Raw genomic sequence first — 26,947 nt, forward strand, 5'->3', positions numbered from 1 at the left:
CGTTTACGTAAACAGTGCTTTCAGCCAGGGCTGCAAATATCAATTTTTCTAAATTGATCTGTTGATTTTCAGTCATCAGTTTTATCTGACCAACAGTTTAAAACTCAAATGCATTGAAATTACAGTGATACAAAACAGAGATAAGAGATTGTTGATACATTTTCTTCCAATCTGCTAATCAATCAATCAACTAATGTCACTCCATATCACTTTGAGTAAGGAGTTTCTATCTATACAATACATGTAACCTAAAATATAATTAAATATAAACAAAGCAGTAAAACCTTAACAAAGTTGCTGCTTGCAGAGAAACAAGTTTATCAGTACAAGACACAAACCCTTGAAAGCAGCTTTGGTTGTTTCTGTTTCATTCTCCTTTTATAAAACCCTGTTTACTACTTGATTTTATTACAAACAGAATTGTGAAACACATCTCACACAACATCCCATGAGACGTGTGACTATCACAGACATTCATCTACTGACTATAAAGCATTCAGTTTGAAGACGCGTATTAAACCAGTTCATGTTGTAATTGATGTGGTTTCAAGCTGCGCTGGTACCTTTGGCATGGGGAAGCGTAGTTGGGCCAGTTCCATATCCCCAACCAGTGGGATAGTGATACGGTTGGGTAATACCAAATAACTGTAGATAACGTCTTGAATCAGACTGTCAGAGAAGCCACTGTAGGGACAGGAAGAAGGGAGGATGGGGTTGAGAGAAAGGGGAAAAGGACGATAAACAGAATGAAGCAATGAATTATTTAAACGACAGTAAGGGTGCCCTTGGGTTATAAATATTCTCCTTTAATCTCAGCTTAGTACATTTCTGCTTCACATGTTGAAGATAGTTGGAAAATTGGAGTCAATTCAAGCATGTTGCTGCTGCTAGCCAAACCTCTGAATGTCTATCTGATCCACTAATGATTCAATGCTGCGTGACATCAATAACACTGAGGGTAGCGAATGGCATAACCACCATGATTCAGCTGCTGCAGAACAGTTGTAAAATTGCAGTCAAATCATGATTAGAAAAAATGGAATTGCAAAAAATTGTGTTACTGCTCAGGTTGTCTCTTAAAGACAAACAGCTGTGATTACAGAACAACTGTCCATACACCATAGTGTGTATTACATATCTCTAATAAAACCTTCTGAGTTACTCCTGGGAAGTGTTCTTGAAATTTGGACTCTAAAACACACAGGCTAAATTAAAAAAATTAACTCATTTAAAATGAGCTGCAGAAAACACTGATGTCACCATGTGAGATACAACAACATAGTTGGTTGATTAGGTAGCCTAATAAATTGGACATTTAGCATTATACAAGAGCAGATGTACCTTTCCCCTGTGCCTTCTAGTTGCCCACCAATGTAGCAACGTAAAGCAGCCCTGAAAGCCCACATGTAATTGATGTTACAAATAAAGAGAACTCCCATCCTGTATGTCTTGTTGAATTAGGCCCAGGATGCTTTCAGATAACTTAATAGTCGCTGAGAGTCTCAGCCCAAAACAAGAATATTTACTTCCAAAAAAGCAGGTAGCTCCCGATCTGATAAGTAAAACCAATGCCTACAGTAAGTGCCTTAAACCTGCATTCTCTGTAATGGCCAGCAAGGGGCATCTCACTGGTGGCAAAAATAAATCTGAATCTATGGAAGTCTATGAGAAAATGGTCTCACTCGCTAGTTTCAAGCCTTCTTCAATACAGCATGATGTTATTTTGTAAGTTATGTTTCCATTTACAACAGAGTACAACAGACGATAAAGCAGGGTATGCTTTAGGGTGTGACTACCTTTTGATTGACAAGTCGCTACCATCACGACAATGTTGATAATGTAACATAACCATGCCATAACTCTAGAGTCACAGAGTATAGGCAGTGTTTTCAGTTCATGAAAGTTAATTGTAACATTTTGGTCAACTAAAAAAGTCTTGTTTGTATTAATGAAGCCTCTAGAGTCGACTGTTCAGTTTCTCTGGTAAGTACATTTAGCTTCACTGGTTTTAAGCCTATTTTCCACAAGTGTAAATTAGCATTACCATTAGCATTATCAAAGTTAACCATAGAGTGTAAATGTACTGTGTTAACCATGCTAACCAAACTAGAAGCTAGCAGCTAGGGTCAGCTCCACCCCTTTGTCCAAATATGGTCACTTCTGGCTCTAAAAATATGAAAAAGATATGAAATTGAGGCCTTACAATGTACACTGCAATGTATAAATGCTGTAAGGTTAAGAGCCTTTGATCTCTGAAACTGTTTTTTCAACTTCACTGTTTCTGTAGTTGATTTTGACTTTTATTCACATAATTACTATGCTCACAACGGCTCTACACATCCAGCATAGCACTCCTGATCCTCACAAATACAGGCTAAATATAATCTGATCCTTAAGGCTGAAAGCAGCTCATTCACCGAACATGATCTTAATGTGTAAACCTGTTTTTCTTCTTCTTCTTTTTTTTTTTAAAAACCAGGCATCAATTTGTGAAAGAATTTAAATTCTAATTAATTTCCAAATGTCAAACCACCAAAATGTCAGTAATTAATCAATTGCTAGCAGCTATTAGACATTTCATAGCAAACAGTGGTGCTAAATTGGCTTTATTTAATAGATAATGATCAAGATTACAGAATCAGTTGTGAATCAGTTGCCAAATCCCAAACTAAGTGCAATTTTATAAATACCTGCAGTTAATTACAACAATGCAACCTGAAATAAAGGTAACTTTGTTAATATGTCAAAATCTCCTCAGAAATCTGAAAAAAGTAAAAGAGGCCATAACTTTATTACACAATTTCCTTCAGCACTGTCCTGCAAAACAAGTTAAATTGCTTTAAAAAATAAACTGTTAAGCAATACTGAAGCAGCACAGAGGGTTGACAAAAACTCCAATGAAATAAACTCAATACAACTGGCTGTGTTTCTCTGGAGCCAGGGGAAACAGTCATTTGATCAATCCTCAGTTTATCTTCCAATGAAACGGCAGGCTACAGCTCTTCTCCGTGAGCCGATAAGAGACATCATGATTCTCTAGAGGGGGGCTGATCACGGGCAGAGCTACTCTCCAGCTGAGGACTGAGAGCGTAAAGGGATCCCTGCTGCACCAGTGCTTATTGCTGCGTTTCTGTTGTTCCCCTGGCATAACAAATGAGACGCTGCCATGTACCTGCTTGTGTCTGTGCATGCATGCTAATGAAAGTACATTGTTTAATTATTTTATGGCAGCACTGCTGACTGCGCATGCACAGTGATACCATACAACGTGCAGTATGACACTCTTTTTTACTCACTCATGTGCTCTGTCTAAGACAAATTTCCATCACTGTTTGATACACAATGTTTTTAACAACACTAGTGGCATGGTGACAGTGTTGGTGGGTCCAGACAGAAATATCTTAACAACTATTTGATGGATTGCCACAAGATTTTACACAGCACTAGGACTACCAGCAGCTCAAATATCTCGACATCTGGTGGATAGATTCATGATCTAGACAAGGAGCCCTAATACTCTTGATGATCCCCTAACTTTTCCTTTAGCGCCACCATGAGGTTGATATTGTGGTTTTGAGTTAAATATCTCAACAACAACTGGACTGATCGCCATATAGTTTGGTACAGACATCCATGCCCGCCTAAAGATAAATTGTAATCACTGTGGTGATCCCTTCATTTACAACCATATACAATATACAACCATTACTGTATTATTAATGACAAAATACATGCATAACTTATGTGTATGTAAAGCCTCACAGAGCGGCTAGCATGGCTGTAGACTCAGTCCTGTTTTGATTCCTATTCTAAAAACCAACTTCAATTAGTAAGAGTAAGACATTTGTTGCATAATAACAATAATAATAAAAAAAGTAATAATAACAACAGGGTTTAAGAGCGACACACTGGGCAAACCCTCAAGCAGGCAGCTGACACTGTCTGTCTGACACTGCCAGGAACTCTGTAGCTGCCACTATGATTTCACCATCTGGGGCTCTCATACACCACCAGCTAACCATTCTTGTCACGTGCCCCCCACCCCCAACCCTCACCAACACACCCACACACACATATTGCATTGCACAAGCTACGTGGATCCATTTCACCCCCCACTGAAGACCCAACAGAAGGGCAAAAAGACACCGGCCACTGAGCTCCGCCTGTGTCAACATGTCTGTCCACATCACCAGGGTATATAACAAGCAGCTGTAATCCAGGAAAATCACATGCAGCATACAGTACATGCGTCACTTTATTTAGGGGTGTAAATGATGCATGAACCGCTTGAGAAAGCAGTGAGTAGATGTGTCGGGCTGTTAGCGACTCTTAATAGACATCCACTTCCTCTCTGCTCGTCTCACACAGCTCAGAGGGGAAAGACATTTAATATTAGCGAGACAAGATAGGAAAGAATGAGATGAGAAACAGTCCACAAACAGTGAACAGGAACATTTCCTGCTATGACCTGTTTCTGTCCAGTTAGATCATTATCTTAATCTGGCTATTCACAGAAATGTGTGCTTACATTATTGCTAGCTTACTTGCAAAGTGATTCACAGGAAAAAAGACGCATCCGTCCATAGCATGTCACATCACAGTCACAGTTATACAGTACTGTAAGATGAGTATATATATAGATCAGAAGAACAGTAGACGTGTGTCCAGTTTCCTGCAACTAAACACTGCAAATCTAGCTGCAATCTCAACTTTCATTTACTTTCCTCTCTTACAGACAAAGACATCTTCACAAGCAGCAAGACAAGCAAGTTTTAGACTGACTTACTTGAGACCAGGAATGTCCAGAATGTTGGTGAGGCCTGTCCAGTTAATGTCTAGAAGCTAAAAAGAAGAAAAAGAAAGGGAGAGCATACCAGTTATTCAGAATGTAAGAATGGCTGTATTGTTTCATGCCCCCTGAGCCACACTTACCACTTGGCTACTTGTTTTCTGGCCAACAAACAGTGTAGATTAATAACAGCAGAGACACAGAGTCTGACACAAGTTGCAGCAAAACAAAAATAAATCAAAAGTTTTGTGGGTAACTAACTACAGTTATGGTCCATTTGAAATACAAAGCACTACCGTACCTACTGTATGTTTATATGCACTATTAATTATATAAGAAAAAATGTGACTTATCCAGCTGGAGGTTATGTCACTTTAATAAAGGCTTTAGACTGCACACCAGTTCTAATACTGTATATAAAAAGAATAAACATTGTGGCATCAGATGTGTATGTTCATTGTTTTTTATGTTTTTATTTTTTCCATTTCAGTTTGTCCCATTTAGCAACCGTTTATGAGCCACAGCAAGAGGACTGAAAACACAGATCCATGCATGGAAAAGACAAAAACACCTGGCTTACTGAAATATTTATAAAAGCAGCAACTGCCCTCTAGGATCTCATTAGTTTTCAGGTTTTAATGAGGTCATATGCAATCTGCTTTTTTTATTTTCTTCTTAAGTAGCAGTCTTTACAAAAAACATTAATGACTTAAAAAACTGAAACAATTATACACCTGCTTCTTTCTGTTTCTGATTTAAAAAAACTGGCACCTGAGATGTGAAATTTGGATCAAGGAAGACATGATAAAAGACAATAAGTCAAAGAGATGTCAGCTGAGACCTGAGATACAGGCAGACTGACACTGCCTCTCAGTTTCCTTTGATCTGTTTCTGCCTCCAAGCTGAGGGACCTGGTCTCGATGCGTTTTCTTAATGAGCTGTTCCCACCCTACTTTCCTCCCTGAGTTGCTCACAATGCAGCAGATGCACTGATCGCTGCAAAGAAGAGAGGAGCACTGCAGGGCTGTGAATTACGTGGCTAGCTGTCTGTGTGTCGTGGGAACATGGTGAACACACTCCTGCCTGTACTACCATTCACTTCGGTGGCTAAAAGACTCTTGTTGTATTTGGTTCTCTAAGAAAATAGCCAGTTGCAACTAAAGCTCACTAAATCAATCAGCCAAACAAAAACTAACTGATGATACATTTGATAAATAGTTAATCTTAAAAAACGATTAATAAATTGATCTTTAGGCTATAAAATGTCAAATATTATGACTAATTAGTTTCTAGAGTCATAATTAAAGATTGATGTCATGATAAATATGAAGCTACTGCCACTGCTTATCTTAGTTGCGCTAGCTGTTTCCAGTCATATTTAATGGACAGACATGAGAGTGACATCAATCAGTTATGACTATGGGAACTTATTTTGAACAATTTACAGCCTAAAGATTAATTGATTAAAGAAAAATAGCTTTATCTATAGATTCATTAGGAAACAATGTAAAGACTCATTATATCACAGTAGCCTATAACCAGTGAAAATAGATACTCTCCACTTTTGGAATTATGTTGTTTCATAAGTCAATTCATGAAGTGTTTGTTAGACAGAGCAATAAAATCTCTTTAGAGGTCTCACTGCAGAATGTGATGCATCTTTGTTATTTATACTACGCTGCTCTGAGTCATATTGATGTGATCATTCAGTACAGCCTGACATGGCCAAGACCTCTTATGGTCTGGAAATGTTTCTATTTCATTTGGCACTCAGGATCAGGCCTTTTATGATGCACTGTGAGAAGAACGATGAGTTATTTGTTCAGGGTACATAATGTCATTCATTTTTGTTTGGGTTTTTAAAAAAATGTTTTGAACAAAATTGCTTTTGCAATTTATTTTCGCTCTCCTTCAGTTTACTAATATAAAATCCTTCATCTACAAGCAAGAGTGAGCTATCGAGATGGATAAGTGTGTGTGTGTGTGTGTGTGTGTGTGTGTGTGTGTGTGTGTGTGTGTGTGTGGGACAACACCAAGATTTACAAACTGAGCTGCTGCCTTCACCCTTCAGCCTCCCAGTATATCCACCTTGAGCTTTAACTGAGTGCCTAGGGTACAGAAATCTGCACAAGTAGGGCTGGCTTGATCTGCAGCTATTTAAAGCGCTGCTATGGTTCCACTGGGTCCTCCCATTTAGTATAAATCGGTCAAATATTTTTTAACTGTGCAGCAGTGGCTCTGCACAGGGGTTGAGGGGGAGATTGATGTGTGCACTGGAAATATTGGATATGCAAGCAAGTGGAAATGTTAAACGCAAATGATGTAAAGTGATGTATGCAATTAAAGAGCAGACTGAAATTAAACAGGATTTTGACACTGTGAAATGTAAGAAAATCATTATCTAACTAAAGCTATCATCATTTAAAATCCAGCCTGAAATCAGAAACCTGTTCATTTTATGTTGTGCATTATTAGCATATTACAACATTTATTGAGGATATAAAATACACTGAGAACCAAACTGCTGGACAACAGATAATCAGGACAGACACTGGCATTTGTGATATTCACTGAATGAGGCCAGCCTTGCCAAAAATAGCAAGCAGCTACAGAGAACAAGAGAAAGAAATCATAAAGTGTAAAGGTTTTCTTTTCAAATATCAGGTCAAATAACAGCACAGAGCTGAGAAGGTATTGTGCTGCACCATGCTGAAAAAGATTAAGGAGATACCTTCTTTATTAAACAGGTTTAATTGAATTCATCAATGTCATATTATCTGGACTTACTGGTTTCTTGAGGAAGAACAGAGACAGAGCTCCAACAAGAGGCATATCGCCCAGCAACGGTTCCATCACCACTCTCAACACACCGTGGATCTATGGAAACAAAAGAGGAACACATTAACACACACACACACACACACACACACACACACATACACATACACACTTCAGTACAAAAAGAGAGAGCTAAACGGAGCTCACACCCTGCTGGCCCTTGACATTCCTTAGCGGTGGAGCTGTTTGCTGTAGCACATGACAGGTTGGAAACTCGATCGCAGCCTGACTTCACACCTGCCTGTGTCATCCTCCACCTTCTCCATAACATATTATGACAATTACAAGGATTATATGCTTTAGACCTGTCATGTGGATCTTACCAGCTGCTCTAATCCAAACCAGGCATCATAGGATGTTTAAATTCTAGCACCAATGCATTAATTTTAAAGCTATATTTGTATTTTCAGGAATAAATGTAAGTGGATCCTGAATGTAGCTTGTAGAATAGCATCTGATGTGACAATATTAATAAAACTCTTTTAGTGTTTGGATGGAGCTTTTATTGCCACCACAATAATTTTAACATCTTGAATTATTTCTGGGGCCAAGGAAAGTTCAATTAGTGATTTTTTAAAAACATTATTACACTGAAAATAAAAAAAGAGGAAAAAAATGATCCTTCAGTTTGTCATCTGCAAGATAAAATCTGGTCCTTGGACAATGACAGCCTTCACATTTCATTTGGGTGCAAGAATTTGCACAAGAAGTTCCATCGTGTGTCATTTTTCTTGTTTCTAGCTTTAGAAAATAGTGGTACATTGTATATTTATTGCAGTATTGACTTAACTGTCTTCAGAAATAATAATGTCTTAATGAGGAAGGTGACCCACAGTCAAACACAAGAATGATTAGATCTTAAATAATTGATTCACTTATAAAAGAACAAGACTAAGAGTCTATAGCCATGCTGTGAGGCTGCCATTAAGCCTCAGCTGTAATTTGAGCTTAATGCTAACATGCTGATGTTTAATCAAGTCAACTTTATTTATAAAGCACAGTATAGTACAGAAGTAAGTCAAAGTGTTTTACAAAGTGATAAAACAGTAAAACACTGATAAACAATAAAACATTTAGCAGGTATAATGTTGACCATGTTTACTTAGTCTAACACTAATTAGCACTTAACAATGAGCACATCTGAAGATTTCATCTTAAATGTGTCTTGAAGGATGATAGTATCAGCAACTGGCTACCAGGCAAACACCAAGATAGACAGAGCTTAAAATATGGATTCAATTATAAAAGAACAAGAGTAAGACGCTACAGTCATGCTAGCAGCTCTGTCTGGCTTTAATCACCATTTAGACACAATGGATGTATAAAGAGATAGGCACTGCTGGGATTTGAGTCAAACGCTGACATCAGCATACTAACACACTTATACCCAATGGCAATGCTGAACATGCTGATGTTTAGCACATACAGTACAGTATAGTGTTTACCATGTTTATCATCTTAGTTTAGCGCAATAGGTAAAACTTGATAAAAGCACTAAGCCCAAAGTGTTAGTTTAGCAGGTTTTTGGTCATTAATCAAAGTATTGAACAAATTAAAACTTTAAACTGTTAATGTCCCTAAATGAATAATGCTTAAATTCATAGGTAATTACCAAATTCTATTGCAACCTATTCAATAGTTTTAGAGACATTTACAGTCACATCTACATTTGAGTGTATATAATTTATGCATTCGTTTGTAGTATTAATGTGTAACATTTGTTGTATTCATAATATCTTCATATTTATATTTGAATGCATATAAATTACCCTTTAATTACATGTGTTTCTTTTGCCTTTTTTGCCTCTTTACTTTTGATTTGATTTGATTAATGTCGGGTGACTGCTGTGGCATTTTCATTTCCCTAGAATAAATGAAGAATGTATGTATGTTACTATGATTCATCATCTGGGAACAAGAAATGTCTGTACCAAATTGCATGGCGATACATTCAGCAGCTGTCATGGTTGACTGACCGACCACTAGCATAGCTAAAAATGATTGTATGTGTAAATCTGTCATTTATTGACAGATTTAACAAACCTGTTATTTACAATAGCTGTAGCAAAGAGGACCTCTATCACAGTGATGGTACCACATGACAGTTTGCTAAATAAAAGATATCAGCCAGCGTTGAACCCTACTCTTCACAAAGCCATCAGTAATCTCAGTGTTATCATTGAGTCAAACGCACCTGCTCTGTGTAATGTAAACCACCTCAAGGAGCGATGGGACTAATGTATTAGCGGATGATAATGAGCTGGAGAGATATGTAGGTCTGCCTGAGTTACATAATAGGGGCAGGGAGAAACAAACGTCTCCAGAGGAAAGACTTAACAGCACTCGGTCTCCAAGGAAGCACACTGATTGTTTTTTCTGCCTGCCGCGTTCCACTGCGGCAACACACAAAGGGGTCAAGGACATATAAGAACAACAAAGCACAGATTCAGGCACTACAGAGAAAGGAAATCTTTTTAAGTGTCATATATAAATAAGCTATTTTTTTTTAAATTATGTTAATATTTCAGATTAAACATCATTATAACGTAAGGTAAAGTCTTATACCTTATCTACACTCTTACTTTTACCTCTCTGTACTATTTTATCACCTTAACAGTTCTGTAGAGAAGTAAAACAAAACACAACCTTATAAAATAACCTATATAACCTCATAATAAACCTGCATAATAAATCTGAGGGGTCAATAAATGGGATGGGGAAGTAATAACAATACACATTCCTGCAAGGACAATCTGAGAGGAGTAAATCACTTGTTGGTTTAACTGATGTCTGTAACAAACAGGTCACAAGTAAATACTGCTTCATTTCATTTTTCAAGCCCAAAAAAAGTGGAGAACCAGTCTTGTGCAGCATTTCATAATGTCTGTTTACAAATACAACACATTATTATTCTGTCGTTGTGCTTGTACTTATGCATCATCATCAGTATGAGTGCACACATTTCTCGCCACTGAAGATAAGACTTTGAGGCTTTCTGTATGTTCACATTTAAAAGTCACTGCACAGAAATAACTTTCACCTGAAAAGGAAAGGGCTACTGTCCAGATATCTTAAGCATCATGTTCTTATATGCTATTGATGGGAAAATACAAATGTCTTATTCATTTTATGTCTCTATAACCAGTAATACTAATGTCTTATATTGATTGATCGTACTTTTAAGGTGTTTAGAATGATTAGCGTGACTATTTTTATGACATGTAATAAAGATTGAAAGTGCCTGTCCTACACTCTTGCTTTTAAAGGATTAACAGAGTAAAGGCCACAAGTTAAAAGGTTAAGAAGCAGTAAATTTCCAAGCCTGTGTTTGTGAACTGTTTTGACTAAGAGTATGTGAAGGTCGCGGAGAGAAGGAACGGGAGGGTCCAGAGAAGAAACAGCCCAGCACCTGGTGCCCTGATAACATTGTTTACAAGAATGATTTGTTACTTTTGTTAAGTATAAAACCGGCTCGTCAGGACTGCCCTGGTGAGCATTTTTCTATATGACCCATCGGGGATGGTTGTGTATTGTTGATCTGCTCCTTCTTGCAAGAATTAAAAGTAACTTGACTTTTGAACTTGGTCTTTGCCTCAGTCTTGTATTAAATTTTTCTATCAGCTATACACAGAAGAAAGTTATTCTGTGACTGTTCATCCAGCACTGGAGAAGCCTCTCAAATTAGAGCCGACAGCGCAGACCTTTACCTCAAGTCACTGAGTCACTTTATTTTGGACTTCCCCTGCCCTCACTGTTAGACACCTTCAGATTACACTGTTTCCACAGAGCCAGCAGAATTCTGAAGGATGCAACTCAACCCTGTCATCATCTCTTCTCTCTGCTGTCCTCTGGAAGGTGCAACAGAGCTTAAAAAACCCATACTTCCAGGCTCAGAAACAGCTTTTTAGCCCAAAGAGCTATCACTGAACTGAACCCCACAAAAACGACCACCACCACTACACCCCAACATCATCATAACAGCACAGGACTAACAACCAGAATAGCATTTCCTTACAATGAGGAAATGCGCAATAATAACTGTTAATATCTGTATATTAGGTTTGATAATATTTGTAGAAGATGCAAAAGCATCTGGTACAAAGTACACTAGTAGTTTTGATATGCTACTTCTATTTATATTGCTTTTTTAATTCATTCTTTTATTAATTTTATTTATCTGTACGGGTAGGTGTTTGCGTGTATGTGTGTGTAATATTAAATTATGTTTTAGGATTTTTTAGGAATTATGTTTTCGATTCTATTATTTTCTATTCCCCATTCTATTCCTATACATTCTATTCTAATCCATTCCATTCTATTCTAATCAATTCCATTCCAATCCATTCTATTCTAATCAATTCCATTCCAATCCATTCTATTCTAATCAATTCCATTCTATTCTAATGAATTCCATTCTATTCTAATCAATTCCATTATCTTCTAAAATTCTATTCTATTCTAGAAAAGGAGTTTCCTCACCTGGATGCTCTTGATACCAGCTTTGCAGTAGTAGCGTTTGATGTCCACGTCAATCTCCGTATTGCCTACAAAGCTGAAACAAACAACAGTATGTCTGGTAAAAATCCTGTATCAGGATGGTACCAGGAAGGTTCTTTCACTTTTTTTCCCTTTCAGTCTCAAATGGATAGATGGAATAGGACATGACACTGGTGAAATTTAGACCTCATGCAGATTCCCATGTTTTATTAATTCACTTCATGGTGTTGTTTTTGAAACTCCTGCTGAGTGTTTTACTTGTAAAAATGTGACATGACTGAAGTTATTGAGCTCAATGAGTTATATTTAGATTTTTAAAAGCCTGTTATTTTCCGGGACTGTAGCATTAGAATTCTTAAGATGTTGAGGAAATCAAACCCTGTTTTTCATGGTCAGCCTCACCTCTCCATACTGTAGTTTCCATTAGTGGCCACACTGAATTCAAATTGCCTAGCTACACACTAGGGATTAACAGGAAACGATGCAGCAGGTAATCCAGCGTTGCTGATTGATGCTCATGGCGGGATGTAAGAGGTAATTTACTGGCTGACTTCTTTCACAAAACAACACGTGTGTTTGTCTGCACTGTACACAGTTGTATTCAGTTAAAAGCGTATTTGCTATAATGTTAAAGGAAAGATTCACAATTTTTCGAGTCTTACAGCTGTCATGTGCCCAAATGAACACTGAAATATGCTTTCCTTGCCATAATAATTCCTCCTGTTCATACTGACTGTTAGAACCTTTCCCATATTACCATAAACAACCAAAGGTGTCACCAAATCAATCAGGACAAAAATTTCAACTTGTTTTTGTTCCTGAGTTGGATGTTTATTCTACTGTGCAGAATGATGTATGTGCAGAGTTTAACGTTGGAAGGTTGTTTTCACATTCATCTGCTGAAAGTGGAGAGTCAAAAATCAGATTTTAAGGGGTGGACCTCCAAGCATGATTTGTGACATCACAACCAGTTTGGAGCCAATCATGGCGGTCATCGAGTATATAACTTACACAAGTGTGATGTGGAAGCTTGAAACCTCGAGTGTAAATACATTGAGAATGGACTTTACAGTGAAGTAGGAGACATCTTATGTCCAGCAACTTCTGAAATAGATTTATTTGTATATTCATAGGAATTTTTAATGAGGAAGAAGGAGTATTTTTATGTCTTCTTGATCCATGTCTGCAGAGGATCTTTAAGGATTACAACTTTAACTGTATTACTTTATTTCTCTCACACCGGCAATCCTTTAAGAATTTTCAAGGTCTGTGAAACTGAAAGAAGCTGCAAATTTAAAAGAATAAAGATGTGAACAGATCTGATTGACTCACCTGATCTGTAGGTCCATGATGATCTGACGCTTATCCACATTCTCTGTGTAAACCTTGACCCCGTTGACCCTCAGTGGCTACACCGCAATGGAAGGAAAACCATTATGACCACTGCAACACTCCAGCCAATCAATATTACACCAACACCCTTCCCAACCTCCACGTGGTTAGCACAAGGTCAACCCTCTCCTGACCCCTACATGGAAACTATTTAAAACAAGCATGCCCACATGTGTCAGTGACATGCATGTATGTCCCAATGGCACCTGCTGCTAAAGGCCTGTTGTGTCACTGCTGCAACACAGCATGATCAGTCTGAGAAGCACGCCTGAACTCTGAGTGACACTCACTTTGTCTCCGATGTCGATCTTGCTGAAGCAGAAGGTGCTGAGATGGGCGTTGGACTCCTTCACCGCTGGCTCGATTGTCTCGCGGAACAGTTTCTCCACGAATTGGCAGATGTAGGGCCACATCTGTTTCACCGTCTGACAGGGTAGAGGGAGAAAATAGGGAATGAACTTGATTGGACAAAATTTAAAAATTGAGTCTTTTCTCCATCACATTTTAATCCTAAAAAGACATGTATATGCTGTGCGACATTGTGGGATATTATGTTCATTAGATTAACTTGATCTTTAGGCTGTTCTTGCTACCTCATTCAGATAAATGGCTCATATAGTGAATGATATAGTTACTTTAAATTATTCAAACTGTAATTCTATTTAGGAGTCTTGTCAGCGTCATACACATCAAGCAGGGACACCAACAAATGAAATTTTGATGGCTGCATCTAGATCATTTTAATGTATATTCATGAGTGCTTTTTTTTTTAAATTTACATCCAGGTTGTTGCCATGGGGATTCACTGGGGTTAATGCATTTCACAGTGCCATATAACCAGGGCTGCATGTTAAGTCCAATGTGCTGCAGTGTACAGTGTGGCAACATTCACTGGCCCAGTGGGAAGGGGAGAGTGCAGAAGATCGACAGACATCCCATTTACTCTGGGTTTGCACAAAGCAGGAGGGCCGGCTTCACTCAAGCAAACAAATGCAAGAGACAGCCGCTCAATTCGTTACCTTGTTTAGCCACTCCACTCGCTCCACATCTGGGAAATGGACCTACAATGGAGAAAACAGAGCAGATAATCTCTTGGTTGGTCTCAATAAACCTGCTAATACAATGTTTTGAAGGCAGAATCCACATTCAGCTCAAGGGACAGATTTGTACCACTGAAAACCTGACTTTTAAATGAAGTGAGCATGACTTGTTTGACAATTATGGGGTTTTTCAATATTAAATTTAGAGCTATAACAATTAGGCGATGAATCTATTATTTTGATAACCATTTATCCTTTAGCTAATTTTTCAAGCAAAAATGACAAGCAACCCCTTAATCCAGCTTCCCCAACCTCATCTTGCCTTTGGCTTTGGACAAAATCGTCTGCCAAATGTCTAAATGTAAATGTTTTCAAATGTGAGAATTTGCTGCTTTTCCTTGACTGACATTGTAGAAAATTAAATATATTTGGGTTGTGAATTGCTGTTCGGATAAAACTAGACATTTGATGACATTACCTTGGGGTCTAGGTAATTGAGATAGACATTTTTTCCACTATTTCCTGATATGTAGACCGAACAATTAATTGAGAAAATGCATGAGAGCTTGATGCTGGGACTTTTTGATTTGCCAGTGTCAAGTTACCCCCAGTTTTCATTTGTACTTCAGGAGTGGGTGGATTGTATGGCCTTTCTTTTATCATCTTTTGTGCTGGTGTGAGATGAATATACTGTAATCACTGCAAACCTTAGAACACATCTCTTCCCTCATAGTGAAAAGTGCATTTAAGCTGTTTGTGTTAAAAGACCAACACCAACATTATAGATAGATAATGTGTTAGATTTAGAGGTGAATTAGAAAACAGAATTAAGAATACCATAATACTGTGCATGTGTAATTATACGAAGCATCAAAAGAAAATCCAATACTGTATTTAATAGCACTTAATCCTGCACAAGGCCTTACTGAGTCTCACATTTCCATACTGCATCTGTGCTTTGAGCCTGAGCCAGTTTGACTAATCTTCTTGAAAGACCAGAGTAAATAAGACATTGATTTAACATAGGGTAAAAGAAATGCCTATTGTGCACAAAGGTGTGCAACGATGCACACACCATCTTTATAAATAACAGATAAACCACTTTGCCATGGCTAAAAGAAGCTCCATCACACTGAATCTAAGGTGTTTATTCCCTAATCGCAATAGCAAGATGAAGAGCAAGATGAACTGATGCTACTGGCCAGAGTGCTGGTGAGATATGAAATACGGTGCGACAGCTACAATGAATAGCACTATTCCTCATGGCGGCAGCATAAGTGCTTATCCAGCGTTTACGTCAAAGTTGGATAAAGCAGTGACAAGAAGGCGGGGAACAGAAAGTTCTGGTCTATAATGACAGATTCAGGCATGCTGTTTTGTTAGGAGGTGGAAATAATACAATCCTTTGAAGAGGCACTGGCAAGGCTTCATTATTACACCTGACACAAAGACCTTATTCAGAAAATCTGGGTGAAGCAATAGTTAATTGAATCAGGGACATGTGTTTTTGAGCGCTGGCAGAGGGGACTCGACAGAGGCTGAGTTGGTGTAAACTGAAAAGTCATCAGGGTTTATATCTTGAAAGTGTAATTGACTTAAAAGACATCTAATGTTTTTCTTCATGGATTTAAACTGCCAAAAATTAAAACACAGGGTCTAGGAGATGCTCAGAACCTGAGCACAAAGTCAAAATACAAACCTGTTATTAATTACACATTAAATAATTGATGAGACATCTTATTTAGGGGTCCCGAAAAGATACAAAAAAGCACCACATTCAGGATACAGAAGACAAGCTATTAGATTCAGCTGACATATACAGAACAGTTTTATCTCCTATTGGTGTCACCCACATAATGCTTACCTCTTATAAGTCACGCTGACACAAGAGCATCTACTAAAGGTCTACTAGATTTCCTATAAATAGCACACCTATCAGGCAACTGAACTTGAGCTGAGTTTCTGGTCTTTGCTGCTGTTTGCCCATGTGACATTAAACCAAGCATGTTACTTGCAGTGTTAAAAGCTGCAACACCAGCCAAAAAATGACTCACCCTGGATGAATACAGCTGAGGATATAAACTGGAGTAAGGAGGAGTGCATTTTAGTGATAGACGTTTGGGAATGGGGCCACTCCGCTAAAAAGGGTTTGGAGAAAGCAATGCCATCTCAATTAAGATTCAGTTCTGTCTAGTGGGGAGAAACTGGCTCTTGCTCAGATTTAAGAGCCACCTCGTATCACAGCACAGTATTAATGCATTGAGATGTGCTCAGCTCGTCAGTCTGGAGCATGTTAATCAATTACTGTAAAGCCCTGGAAGGTGTAATTTGACTTGCCCAGGTATGATCAAGGGTCGCATATACTGTATGTGCTTGGATGCTCTCACTGTGCCCCATCTCACTCCTCCATCCCTGTTTAATGGCCTCAATGCATTCTCAGGCATGTGTCAGCAGAACTGGTCTTTAACTGTTCTCGAAACATGATATAGATTGTAGACACTACAAACTGGTTGAGCTGTGACTCTCGGATCCGGTTTGCAATTCAGTTAAGTTGTATTTTGTGCTTGGGTAGAACTCGGTTCAATACTGTCTAATTTGTTTTCTCACTGATCCCCAAATCCAACCCGAGAAAACATATCTGCCCTATAAAGATGCTTTAGCAAACAGAAATCTCTAAATTGCTCTGTTAGTTTTACAACAGGAGATAAATTCTAAAGTAAGTTTATGTCAGTCTAAAGTTATGGATATGTTATGATGCATGAGCCTGCAGGTAGCCTAAAGCTGAATCAATGGATATAGAATACGACTACTATATCAGCCCTGTATAACATTCATTAAGGAAAATAACAGTATGAGTTATTACACACTAAAAAGAAGCCGACCCACTCTGGATTGTTTCCCCTTCTTCCTGCCATCATCAGACTCCCCCAGACACCAGTTAACAAAATGAATAACACTGTTTTACACACCGTCTTCAAAAGACACGTGTGCCCGCAGACTCTTAAAGCGTTATTATTTAGTCATATAGACTCACAAATCTTGTCTTTGGATATAAAACAATCAAATGGCAGAATGCCTCAATTTGATGTTCATCTGAGACATATTATGTGTTTGGATAGCACTTGATAAGATACAGTCCAAGTTATGTTAATGATTTTCACACTGGGGCTTTCTGAGGATCCTTGAGGAGGCTTCAGGGGATTCCCAACAAAACTCTAACCACTAAACTGCTAACCCTGACAGGGAGAAAGTCAAGAACCCCAGTGTTATCTAACACTTTTACTGAGACAAAGTAACAGAGTGAATTACTACAGGAGAGATAGCAGTCTGGATCCCAAAATAACAGGGACCCTGTGGGCATGTTTCCTTTCCAGCGTGGTGTCTGGTTTACCATTGTACCCTGCTGTATTTAGACTGGGGCTCGGTCTAATGTCACTGCTGGTGGGGGGACAGCTGCTCCATCACAGCTTTACAGCTCAACTCCTGCTCTTGTCAGCTGACTGTTTTCCTGGAAACTCAAAAATATTGTTTACGAAAATACACCACATGCACTTCAAAGAAACAGCTCAGTACATTATTTCATCACCTGTATTTTTGTCTTACCCATGATGGCAAATCAGAGGTCGTAAGACTTTGCTTGACACTTCTCTCCTCTTGGTCAAAGAAAGCCAGTGCTCGGCTCAGTCGACTGTACTTCCCTCCTGTGTTTCTCCTCCACCAGAAAAACACAACAAGTCCAATCAACAGCCAGCTGAAGCTGAACTCAAAATATCCCAGTGCATAAATGGGGAAAATGAGCACAAATGTTTTAGCGAAGTGCACCCAGGTGTGGGTCAGCTCGCTGGTCGCGGACACCGGGGTGTCATCGGGTGTGTTCCCCGCTGAGGGATGGGTGAAGCTGTCGCAGGGTGGAGCGGGGATCGGCGCCGTGTGTCCGTTCTCCTTGGGCGCTGTGGGGCTCGCGTTGTGTGAATGGGCTCCTCGTACAGCTGTCATGCTGTCTCTGGACATGTCTCTGAGCCCCGGAGTCCGTCTGCAAATTGGAAAACGCGGATATTCTCACGTTGGCTCACCTGCACACCAGCCCATCGCCTTCAGAGGAGTCGCTGGCATTGACCACTTCAGTTTACGCCAATAGCTGCGGACTGCATTCCCTTGAATGAATTAGTGTTCAGAGACAGTCCAGTCCACACCTCCACTCACACTGTCTGTACACAGGTTGGGAATGATCATTTCCAGTGCACGGGGACCCTGAACACTGCGCTCCCAGTGCAGCCATTAACAAAAAAGTAAAAAATACCGCCATCTACTGCTCACTACTGCTAAGCACATCTTAATTGAGCTGCACACAGTAAGCTATAATAATAATAATGACAATAATAATTGCCTAATAATAATAATAATACATTTTATAGAGCGCTTTAATACTCAAAGAAGCTTTACAAAATCAACGACAATTATAACAATAAAAGCATACAGAATTAATTAAAACACAATCAATAAAAGCAATGCAGAGAAAAAGAAACAAACAAAACAAATAAAATAAAAACAGCAAAACATCCAGTCTTTAGAAGAGATTTCAATGTGATTAGGTTAACGTCAAAGCACTTTCATTAGAAAACATTGCAAAAAATCGAAAATTACCACTAGAGTGATTTTGAATTTATAAGTTTTATAGTTTTATCACAAGCTATTATTGACGTTAAAGTGACGAGCACAGAGACATCGATCAACAGACAACAAGGTTTTATACATAGAAGACGTCAGAGTGAACCTCAAAACTAAATTGCTAACTCATTTGTTTTAGTCGCTGTAATTGTGTAAAACGAGACAATTAATATTAATAAAAGAGTACATATATTTATCGCTATATACGGTTGCCACGGCAACTGGCTGTTGATACCACAGATTGCTCTGCTAATCGGTTAGTACGCCTGTTGTCAAGCCGAAGTGACGCGCTCTCCTTGGTTTCAGCTAACTGCGCCTGCGCACTAGAGATTTGCCATGATGGCGGCGTCACAACAGGAGTATAAGCTCGTTTTCTGCTGTTGAAAAACTTCCAAATTACAAGAAAATCAAATGAGACCATGTACAGTGATAAAGTAAGTGTTTCGGCTTTATCTTTACCGCATGCTGACTAAAGCTTAGGGATGTTTTGTCCGTAGGAAATGTCGTGTCGTGGTGGTAACAGTTAGTTGTAAAACGTTATCATAGCAAATGAAGGTTGCTTTCCTGACTTTCGGAGGGGTTAGTCTTTTGTCATAAATATATATTTATGTTGTCTTTGAATGTACGTTATAATGGCCATTCAGTGAACTTAGACACATCTGTTTATCTAGAAAATAACAAAGGAAGACACATGGAAACCAGCTGACCTGAGAAGACATCTTAGGGTGAGTTTTTTAGTTCACAAAAGCAGTGAGTGGATGGATTTCTATCACACACAGAAAATAATACCACTGATTTTTTTTATTTTTTTAGGAGGAAGGACATGGTGATGACTATGACAGGAGGCGAGATGAGACTGGGAGAAAGCACCGGGGTGGAGAATCCACAGAGAGACACCGTAGGGACCCAGAGAGGGAGTCCAGAAGGGAGAGGGGCGAGCATGGGGAAAGGGAGAGTACAAGAGATAGACGAGGTGAAGAGGAAAAAGACAGATATATAGACCGCAGGAAAGAGGGCTCACGTGACAGGAGAGGTGATAAGGAAAGGGATAGAAGAGAGGATAGAGAAAAAAGAAGGGAAAGAGAGAGATTGGAAGATGCAAACAAATACAGTTATGATTCCAGAGAGAACAGAGACAGGCGGCGGGATAAAGAGGAAAAGCATGAGAGGGAAAGAGATAAGGAAAGGGACAGGGATAAAGAGAAGAATAGGGATAGGGATGGACAGAGACACAGCGAGGAGTACAGGAATAAAAGGAGAGAAGATAGAGACAAGGAAAGAAGGAGAGAAGAACGGGACAGAGAACACAGGACTGAGAGGGAGAGAAGGAGACATGAAGAGAGTGGAGAAGGTGAAAGACATCGGGTAGAAAAGCCCGACAGAGAGCGCAGAGATCAACATCGGGAAAGAGACAGATACAAAGATGAATATGAAGTAACGAGGAATGACAAAGAAAGACGAGAGAGACATGAAGATAGAAAGCATTCAGAGCTGAAGGAGGAAAGAGGTAATGCAACAGCTTCCTATATTCTTGCTTTCCATATTCGCAGGATAACAGCTTCCACTTGGAGTCATAATTTCAATATTTCTGATTTCAGCATCCAAAGAAGAGCATAGAAAACATAAAGAAGATAGAGAAAGGAGACACAGAGAGAGAGGATATCATGTAAGTAAGCATCTGCAGTAATAATGCTTGCATTTTGGGGATATTTGGGATAAATGTGTGTGTTTTGCAGTTGTATTTCTCATGTGGCATTTCTCACGTGGATTTTTCTAGGATGAAAAACGGATGCGTGACAGTGACTCCAGGGGGCATCAGGCCTTGAAGGGGTTAGATGAAGAGGTCAGGCATCAGCTAGCAGAAGGGGACAAACACAAAGAGAGAAGGCACAGACAGGATGAAGACCCAGAGAGAAATCACAGAGACAGGACCAGCTCCAACAAATCATCCTCCGACAAAAGCCATGAAACGAAGACGATGAAAACACATGTTAGTAGAACCATAACTTCCCTTTACAGCCTTTGCAACACTTGTCCATTACTGTCTGTTGATATTTCTATTATGGAAATGTATGACTTTCATTTTTTTGTGATCCAGGACGTAGACATGCTATCTGAGCACTGGATAGCTAGTGCGATAGATGTAGGAGACACAGAAGAGCCTGTAAGATGTTAAATTTGGTTACTGTGAAACCTAACTAACAAATCCATTTTTGCGTTTCAGTAGACTCTTTTTTTCTTTGCTTGGCGATGTGCTTTTTCTTATTCTCATTGATAACTGGCAGACAATTTAACATCATGCCAGTTACAATGCAGAGTTTGGTCTCCTTGCTACACTTTCCTCTGCTTGTGTGAAAGCTAAGCATGTTTCAGCTCCTGCTGCAGCTGCTTTAGACAAAAAAAGTTTAAAAATAAAATTCAAGCTTGTTTTTATTTCAGTTTTGGGGAAGTCTATCTCTTTGTTTGTTGTGTACTGCATGTCAAGCTCAGTCTTTTTCCTCTATGTTCAGCATGAACTCCACTAGAGTGCAGCACCAACTCAAGAAGTATCTGCATGCTTAACTTAAGTATTTCCTACATTTCAATAATATTTGCAGGTTGTCAATGATGAACATTTGGCAGACCAGGAATATGAAGATGACTTTGAGGTAAAATAATACAGCTCTCTAATTATACACGCTGTGGTCCTTTTTCTGTTAGTTAATAAAACAAATATGTTGTTTACATTCTTTTGATTTAACGTTTATTTATGTTTATGTTACTTTTGCATGCTGTAATCGATTTACCTTCCAAGAAAGCTGTGAGTATTTAGAGCTTTCATAACGTGAACTTTGTGTGAAATATCATTTTCAACTGTTTGTTATTTTGTGTTAAAATAAGATATGATCATGCTTTATTAGTCCCACAATGGGAAAGTTTGCAATCATATTGTATGTAATAAATAACAGATGTGATTTCTCTGTTCAAAGGATTATGAGGACGATTTTGAGGAGATGGATGAGAGTGCAAATGAAGGTGAGGAGCAGGAGGAGCCAGATCATCCAGAGGTGGGAGAAGAGATTGAGGAACTTACACCACAAAGAAAAGAGGAGATTAAGGCAATTCGGAGAGCCATGGATGAAGAGAATGAACGAATTGGAACAGCTCAGTCCAGAGAAAGTATGAGCAGAGAGGAGGAAGACAGGGCAAAATGGTCCAGAGGTAGAGTTTGTACCCTCTGTTATTTCATATAGGCTTGATAGAAAATCAGTTAATGCTGTTAAGGGACATAATGCTTCTTCTATTTGTACTGTTTACAGGTGCTGAAAAGAACCAGAGAAGAAGCTCCCCGCGTGGGAAGTTTATTGACTTTGTGGCAGCAAAGCAGCGTGAAGTCAGCAAGAAAGTTGCCTCAAAACAAAAGTAGGTTAACAGCATTTAGAATTGAATCTTGTAGTGGAACAATTCATATTGGAAACATGAAATGGATTAGAGCATGTTTGCTGGGTAATCATTTTAGAAAAGTAGTGTAATACAGGCTACAGTACATAATCTTTTGTGTCTTTCCTGATTACAGGAAACGCAGCACAGAGCTACTACGCTTAATTGATCTGGATTTCTCAATGACAGTCTCCCTTTTGGATCTGCCACCTGTTAATGAATATGACATGTATATTAGAAACTTTGGCACTGCAAACACCAAACAGGTCAGTGTTCATAGTGTGATCAGTTCAAACCAAATTATGAAATACAATTAAAACACAATGATCTTTTCTTAGCTGTAGTCTTTGTTTAAATAACATGAGAATTTTTTTTTCTGTTCAGGCTTATGTTCAGTGTAATGAAGATAATACAGACCGAGACATCCAGACAGAGGAGATAGAAGTGTGTGAGAAGTGGACGCAGCATCCTCCCGAGCACAATGGAGCATGTGGCGGTAAGAAAACACCAAGTGCATTCTGTGACCAATAGTGTCTGTATGCAGATTTCAACAATGACGTGTCCCATGATTTTACAGATCCAAACCTGTCTTATGAAACACGAGACAAAACCGTCAGTGAAATGAATTTTGATTCACAGCGCCTGACAGCATTTCTTCTATCAGCCTCACAGGTTATCTTTTTCATCAATGTTGACTTTCTGCATGTCTTTTGTGGGGCTGCCACCTGTTCTGACTCCTATTGTCTGTTGTGGCTCAAAGGTCATGGTTGTACTTTTGGAAGAGGATGAAGCTGAGAGGAAATCCCTGAGGAAGCCGAGGACTCAAAAGGACACACTGTCTTTCAGTGATGGAAGCCTACAGCTGAACACTAAGTTGCCTTTTCTTTATGGTACACAACCGGGAAGAAATTCATTTTGCACTTACATTAATTATTGTCCAAACCACTGTATTCTCATCTAACTATAGCAATTGTTGCTCTGAATATGCTGTTTAAACCAGTACGTGCATGCGACTTCACTACTCAGAAAATCCTTCTAACGGGTTCCTCCACTTTTAAAATTTTTCGTCAATTGCAGGTCGCCAAATCAGCCTGGTGCACTTCTCTCAGGTCCAGGGACACACCATGATGTCAGTCCACAAGCCTACAATTAAGCCCAGCGCTGTTCGTCTCGACAGTTGTACCCTCATCTGCATCTGGAACATTTGGGAGCCGTCCAGACCTCAGAAGATCCTTGTTTATGAATCTGAGGTGATATTTTCAAGTTCTAGCAAAATGGGTTTAATGGATATTTAATAATGTAAAGACACTGAAATTGATGTATTGCTTCAAAGAAAATTACATTGTAATACTCATAGTAGAACTCATAGTTCATGATATAAATAAAACATAGTCAAATATTAACATTTTAAACAAAAATTGAATAAAGAATAAAATTGACAATAACAGCCAGTGAGAACAAAGTTACTTCATCTTTATCATTTACAAAAATTCAGACAGTCATTCCTTTTGGTGCTCTCTGTCTCAGGTGCAGTGTTGCTGTTTCAGCCCTGGAAAGGCCATATTGGTGTTTGCAGGCACTTCAGTTGGCTCTGTGGTGTTGTGGGACCTGAGGGAGCATGCTCGTAATCACTACCACCTGAAGATAGGGGATGAGGAGTGGACCTTCAGACAGCCTACATTCTCCACTGGTGTGTGACAGATGACAGGCTACATCAGAATTTAATTTGTTCTCAGACTGGTTGGGAGATTTTGAGGATAATACCACTGAATGATTTCTGTCCAGGCGAAGCTGTTCCAATTCAATTATTTTATATGACACTTTGTGTGCCTTTTCTCTGCATTCTCTTCTGTTATACATCAAGTTTAAACGTTATATGAAGAATGCGCTGATTTACCTGAAAATATACCATGTCATCTGTCATGCTGATTTCCACAACTCTGCACCAAGCATGTGTTTACATATGTTTTTTATCTGTCTTTGAGATTATAAAGCACCTTGATCTTTCACACAGTCTTGTTGTTTGTTGCATTCTCCCCTCTTCATGAATATCTGCAGGCAATAAGTAGCAAACATCCTTATTTACCTCACATATCTTCCCTCTCTTAAAGTTCAGAGGTCGTTCTTCTTATATAAGAGCAGTGATGAATGAGTGTGTGCTGATATCTTCTTCGTTGTCACCTTGTCAACATAGATGCGGTGATGGTCGGCTCTGGCCATTTCTCATCTGTCACGTCTGTGGAAGTTGTACCCTCCGCAATAGCAGGAAGGCTGAGGCCAGAGGTCCTACTTCTGGCATCTGAGGAAGGTATGGAATGGTATAGGGATAGTTAACACTTTGATTGATGGTTAACACTTCAATTGAAGATCTTGTGTATAAATGTGCTGTATCAATTTACAGTTCACAGTTGGTTTTGAATTTATGGTTGTGGTTTATGGTTATTCTTGTTTCAAAATCCAGAGTCCTCAGGTTTGTCATTCCAGCTGGCTTCTCTGGATGAAAGCGGGGTTTTAAATTTCTGGGTAGGTTGGATTTTTAAAATAAGCTGATTCTAGATTTTTTTTTTCTCTACACAAATAGCAAAGTTATGCCATAATGGATTTGCATGATTTTCTATCTGTGTCCTTTAGGTGGTGGTGGAGCTCCCAAAAACCAACGAAGCAGGCTCTCAAACAGATCTTGGTAAGTCAGCAGTCATGTTTGAGAACACTCCTTTTCCAGGAACATGCTCGTCTTTCTCACACATCTTTCTCTCTTGCAGGGCTCAGACCCGGTGGCAAAGTAAAGTTGCTTCACAGCGCCTCCCTTGTCACTGCTGAGAGGTGAGATTGATAAACAGCTTACGATGATCATCCATCACTGCCAGCAAGTGGGCTCAAAATACCTCACAATGTCTTTGCCTGATGGAACACAGCTGCTCTGTCATGGTCATAGGATCTTGTGTGTTATATACCATGCGCTGTTGTTTTTGTCACCTCAACATTCGATGGGAAACATATGTGTGCGGTGTAAATGTAATGCAGTGTCATGTTCCACCGGTTGGTTTGTTTTTGGATGGGAAATTTGTAACCTTTGACATCTTGGTTTTGGCGTTTTCTCCCTCTCCTGATTCTGCTCTGCCTCTCAGGGTCTCCCCACGAGATGCAGTGAAAACAGGGCCGTTACAGACACTTCATTTAAAATTCCTCCCAACTGACTCCAATCATTTCTTTATTGGCACCAATATGGTGAGGATATTATTTTTCTCCCACAGTATGGTGCTTTTTTGTTTTTCAAACAATTACACACCCTAAATGTCTAAAAAATGCTAATGCTAATATCATTTCTGTCCTAGGGTCTGGTCAATCATGGAACCAGTCACGGTTTGAAGGCTCCTCCGAAGTTCTACAGCTTTCAGGAGGTTGGAGCCCGACCTGCTGATGTCAGCGCAATTCATTTCTCTCCCTTCAGCCAAGACTTTTTCCTGGTGAGAGTGCAGCTTTTTGACATTAAAATTATTTTTGTGTTATCTTCCTACACAAGCAGTATCCTGCCAGGATTTAATGCACAAAGGTACAGAAACTGCTGGTGTTTCTCAGGGTGCTTTAAATATGATCCATTGCAGTAATGTTATTTGAGTTAAATGTCATTGCCAGTACAATAAATGTCAGGAACTTGCCTCTGTAAGCTCATAGTGCAGGACAGACAGGATAACATTCAACACAACACACTGATAAAACCATATATAGATGGAATAAAAACATGAAAATACACAATGCACCATAAATGTAAAAGGTAATACGTGTATTGAGTCCAATTTTTCCTCTGTGGCAGGTGGGTTGTGGAGATGGCAGCATCAGGCTACATGCGGTCAGCCGCGAGCAACCTGTGGCCGAGTGGAAGAACGGCACGGCTGGTGAACCGGTGGTCTCACTGCAGTGGGCCCAAACCAGGCCGACAGTCTTCTGTGTGCTGGATGCGACTTCTAACCTCCACATATGGGACCTGCTGAAAAATGACACCGAGCCTGTGGTCACTGAAAGGGTGATAACCGACAGGTGACACAAGACACAAATGAATGATGAATTTATCTTTACTATTTAATACTTTTTAACATAGTTTTATTCATATGTGGCATACATTTTCTTTTCCTTTCTTAGGGTGACAGCCATGGCTGTGTTTGGAGACTCAGGACAACAATATTCAGGAATAGCACTGGCACATGAGTCAGGAAAAATAGAAATGCAGTATTTCACAAGGACTTTTACTGTACCAAGTTCTGCAGAAGAGGAAAAGTTGGAGAGAATGATGACTGAGGCCTTC

General features: G+C 39.2%; 2 protein-coding genes across 2 annotated transcripts in view; one reads left to right on the forward strand and one right to left on the reverse strand.

Annotated features, from left to right (window-relative positions):
- esyt2b (extended synaptotagmin-like protein 2b) overlaps positions 1–18,567 on the reverse strand; it is a 29,919-nt gene extending 11,352 nt beyond the window's left edge. Inside the window, exons 1-8 of the mRNA XM_062441541.1 lie at positions 18,160–18,567; positions 14,536–14,577; positions 13,807–13,941; positions 13,457–13,533; positions 12,107–12,179; positions 7,577–7,666; positions 4,787–4,842; positions 564–684 (exon numbers count right to left, since the gene is read on the reverse strand). Coding sequence (XP_062297525.1) covers positions 564–684; positions 4,787–4,842; positions 7,577–7,666; positions 12,107–12,179; positions 13,457–13,533; positions 13,807–13,941; positions 14,536–14,577; positions 18,160–18,567 — 1,002 coding nt within the window. The remainder of the gene's footprint in view (positions 1–563; positions 685–4,786; positions 4,843–7,576; positions 7,667–12,106; positions 12,180–13,456; positions 13,534–13,806; positions 13,942–14,535; positions 14,578–18,159) is intronic.
- A 1,004-nt stretch (positions 18,568–19,571) lies between these two features.
- dync2i1 (dynein 2 intermediate chain 1) lies at positions 19,572–26,686 on the forward strand. Its single transcript, XM_062441531.1, is given in 21 exon segments — positions 19,572–19,658; positions 19,896–19,949; positions 20,038–20,731; positions 20,823–20,890; positions 21,002–21,214; positions 21,323–21,388; positions 21,822–21,872; positions 22,194–22,425; positions 22,524–22,626; positions 22,781–22,910; positions 23,029–23,316; positions 23,405–23,534; positions 23,722–23,894; positions 24,172–24,334; positions 24,839–24,952; positions 25,106–25,167; positions 25,276–25,327; positions 25,407–25,467; positions 25,773–25,872; positions 25,980–26,111; positions 26,459–26,686. Coding segments are annotated over 21 exon segments (3,129 nt in total). The 5' UTR covers positions 19,572–19,643.
- The last annotated feature ends 261 nt before the right edge of the window (positions 26,687–26,947 follow it).

Source organism: Scomber scombrus, chromosome 20, assembly GCF_963691925.1.
Source record: "Scomber scombrus chromosome 20, fScoSco1.1, whole genome shotgun sequence".
Classification (NCBI taxonomy): Eukaryota; Metazoa; Chordata; class Actinopteri; order Scombriformes; family Scombridae; genus Scomber; species Scomber scombrus.